General features: G+C 43.8%; 1 protein-coding gene across 1 annotated transcript in view; it reads left to right on the top strand.

Annotated features, from left to right (window-relative positions):
• Positions 1–1151, top strand: part of kirrel1b (kirre like nephrin family adhesion molecule 1b) — a 151042-nt gene extending 149891 nt beyond the window's left edge. The window contains exon 13 of the mRNA XM_037681389.1: positions 207–1151. Within this exon, the coding sequence (XP_037537317.1) occupies positions 207–827 (621 nt within the window). The 3' untranslated portion in view covers positions 828–1151. The remainder of the gene's footprint in view (positions 1–206) is intronic.
• The last annotated feature ends 2850 nt before the right edge of the window (positions 1152–4001 follow it).

Below are 4001 nucleotides of genomic sequence, written 5' to 3'. Positions count from 1 at the left end.
TCCTCTGGACGGATTCTTCTTAGCTAAGAAGAATCCGTCCAGAGGACCTGACTTAACCCTGTCAGATTTATCTACCTGGATTATTAATCATGCATCAGGAAGCTAACAACAAATTCATGCAGAAACTGTTTTTATACATGTAGATGTTGGAGTACGTATTAATTTTACCCTTTAGAACGGAAATAAAAATATTTTTATGCTCACAGGATCCAACCAACGGCTATTACAACGTTAGAGCCACCACCCATGAGGAGGCTCGCCCCCAGACCCGTGTTGTCCACTACCAGGGAGAGTTTCGCCCTCCGAACCCCAACAGCGGACCAGCTGGTGCGGTTTCCAGCGGACCCCCAGCTGCAGCCAGCGGTGCAGTCCCCCCAAGCACAGTCCCAGGCTCAAGAGCGGGATGCTATGATCCTCGCCCGCCTTCAAGGATGTCCCACGCCACCTACGCCCATTTCAACACCTTCTCCAGAGCATCACAGAGCCAGCAGGCACCCCCCAACCCGGCTCTTCCATCTCCAGGAGATTACCCGGGAGCAGACTGTGGTCTGTTGGACAGCACGGCCCAACTGCCATATGACAACTATGGATACCCTTCCCAGTACGCCAGCTACCGGATGGGCTTTGCTCCCCCCATAGAGGAAGGGCCAGCCTATGAGATGTACCCAACAGGGCAAGGGACCGGACCAGGACCTGGACCGGGACAGGGGCAGCAAAGTCCTGAAACAGGGCTGGGGAAGTACGGAACCTCTACCCGCTTCTCGTACTCGTCTCCACCTTCTGACTATTCCCACAGACACACGCAACGAATGCAGACTCATGTGTGAGAAACGCACCGTCATGGACTTACGTTTGACATCAGCAGTATTATTACACATGAAGACACAAATCATTCTGTATAGATCTAGACTTAAATCTTCAAAAGAAGCGTTGTGGTTTTTCCACAGCCACAGCTGCATGGAAACTAATCATTTTCGGGATCAGTGACACGTTCCAACACCTAGCATTTAGCAGCATTACGCAAAACACAGTACGAAGCAATACATGCTGAAAGCAACCTTCACACACATTTTGCATTGGCCTCCAATCTTTTGTGTTTATCGGCCAATTAAAGCAAAAGTGAGAACTACAATCAAGAGAATGTAAAAGCTACGAGGAGGCGAGAAGAAGGGAACATTATGTGCACCCTTCATCTTGCTTTTAGACCATCATCATCATCCTGCTTCATGGTCCTTTTGCTCATCTCTGTAAATACAAAAAAATTGGGGTAATTTTGAAATTTCTTGTATAAAGCTCTATACTGAAATGCAGTTCAGAAATCTACAGCAAACCTCTTTATAAGCCACACTTTTGTGCATTTTTGACTGCAGAACATACACTCACAGATGTTTAACAACTTGCAGCAAATAGGCAGCTTAGACCACAAATACACTGCAGCTGGCACTTTCTGATCGCCCAGTCCTCATGAACCATGGCTCTTTTTCATGAGATTTATTTTGATTTGAGACGGACAAGCAACCGAAGGAGGTTCAGCCAGAGTGCCAGTTCTTTTGTGCCAGTGCACACACAAAAACTTGTCTTCTTTTTTTAAAAGCGTGGACAACGAGGTGCTCCAGACGATGAGATATTTCTACATCTGCAGTAAGAAAAAGGAGCAGTAGCAAGCGTCTCTGAGCTCCTACGCCTCCCCGTGTCTCATTTGTATCGTCATGCTTAATATTTCCCACGACATTGACAGTGTTTGTGAATCTGGGTGTGGTGGGAACGCCTTTTCATCCTTAAAAAAATCCTGCAATTTGTACAAAAAGATACCTCCCCCATCCCTCAAGTGTTTAAGGAAGTATCTGTTTCTCTCACTTGCACAATAGAATAGATTCTTTTTTCCATATTTATACTGAAATGTATAAAAAAAAAATGGCATTCAGAAACATTTTATAATATTTTTATAAGGAGTTGTGGACCAAAGGTTCAGCATTTTGGGTGACACTCACTTTTTAACGCGTTTGTGGAAACTGCGACCTTAAATGGTCCGAGTTCCTTTAAAATGAGGCGGTTTTTAACGCTGATGTCGTAGGCTTAAAGTAGAATAATCAAGAGCTTCACCTCAAAATGACAACATCCATCTGGAGCAGATATTTTGATGGATACGTTTGGTTGACATGAAGCTTTTTCTCTGGCTTCCAGTTTTATGACTCGACTGCCTTTTTTTTTCTGAAGTCGGTGACGACATTCAGAACGAACGTCGAACAAGCAGCAGCTCGATTTGAGCGTTTCTGTGTAGTTAGCGATGAAAAGGTTCAAATGTTGTCTGACATATCAAAGTGGGTCTGGAGGATAACGCCTAGCTCAAATGGTACTTTGTATGCTTGCAAAGGACGTATAAGTATGTTGATTTCTCTCAGAAAATGTGCTGGTGTCTCACGTCCCAGATTTTTCATGGCATCACGTCGAGTTTTGGTGTGTGTGATGGAACTTTTAGGCAGAATTTATAACTATTGAAAATAATTGACATCACTTGAAAATCTGAAGTTTCGAAACTTGCAGATCCCTCGTTCTGTTTGCTCAGCTTTGTCTCATCTCTTCCTGAAAACAAGACCGTCCTGCTTGCACGCAAGCTACTCATCACAACACCTGGAAAGGCTGGAATTAAGATCAGTTTGATATACTTTTTGTGTTTACTCATTTTCTTTTATCTGGTAAAGTGGATTGTTACAACCCTTGGACTGTGTCTAGAAGGTACAGGGTGTAACACAAATTGTAAACTAAACATAAAGCAAATAACTCAAACAGCCCAATTTGACATTATACAATAATTTATTCTTCTATTAGTCTTGGGCGTTACAGACAGAAGAGAAGCCATGAACTTCCACACACTTTGGATGTTATCATCCATTAAATGGCCGTTATTAGTTGTTATCATTCCCATACGTAGCGTTCAGACTGCTCCTCCTCTACCTCCTAGTTTGTTTAAAGGTACGTTCTTATCGCTGATACGGTCACGTGGTTAGGTTAAGAGTCAAAGGTCTGCGGGTTACATTTTGTACGGGTCTGGGGGTTAAAAGAATGCCCCTTCTGACTAGAAAACAGTCACCTCTTACCTAACAAAACAAAAACTACAATTCCTAAGCTCCCTGGCAACAAAACAGGAGAAATACTTCAAATAAAATGGCAGAGAACCCCTAGCAAACTTCCCATAAGCAAAAGTATTTAATCAGTAAAGTTCACAGAGGATCAGAAAGCTCTTCTCAGAGTTGTTAAAATAATTTGTACACAGCGTTAAGTTCTAAGTCAACCACACCACAACAATGATCAGGGCCAGTGGAAATGCCCAAAGAAAAAGGGGCGTGGCAGATCACTAACGCTTTTATGCAATCCACTGATGAGGAGTAAGTGATTCCAGGTGTGCAGCATGGTGCGACAGCAGACCTGCAAACAAGCAAAGGATGAGAAAGGTTGTCCTCTAGTGAGAGAAGCCCTAGAAATCAGTGGACGTAACATGGATTTTAGCCAATGCCATCAGTGGATTGTTTTAGCAACATTTCACTTTATAATCACCCACAGCAAAAAGGTCAATTTGCTCATGGTAGTAACCGAGAGTCATCTTCAACACATATTTGGATTGTGATATCTTGTTACAAATTCAAATTAAAAAATAATTTATTAATCCCAAAGGGAAATTAATTGTTGTAGCTCATCTTGATTTCATTAGAATAGTTCTAGATGCTGATGGCTTTGGGCATTTGGGAAACTGGCTGCAGATGCTGATCCATCCATCCAGACCCAGCAGACCTCTTAGTCCTCTTGGGCAACAGGACTGCCTGAATTCTGGGCAGAACTCCTCCCCGAGTGATGGGCATTTCTCCCAGCAGCCTGCCATGTCCCTTGTTGCTGCAGACTTAACTGCAGGTGCCGGGGGACGATCTTGGTCCTCCCGCCATCACTAACCACATTTTCCGCCACCTCCAAGTTCTCGGTGGTCTGGCACTCAAGTGCTGCGTCCA

This window comes from Nematolebias whitei, chromosome 9 (genome assembly GCF_014905685.2).
Source record: "Nematolebias whitei isolate Nwh7 chromosome 9, NemWhi1, whole genome shotgun sequence".
NCBI lineage: Eukaryota > Metazoa > Chordata > Actinopteri > Cyprinodontiformes > Rivulidae > Nematolebias > Nematolebias whitei.
Note: the sequence above shows the minus strand (reverse complement) of the source record. Positions and strands in the feature narration are given on the sequence as shown.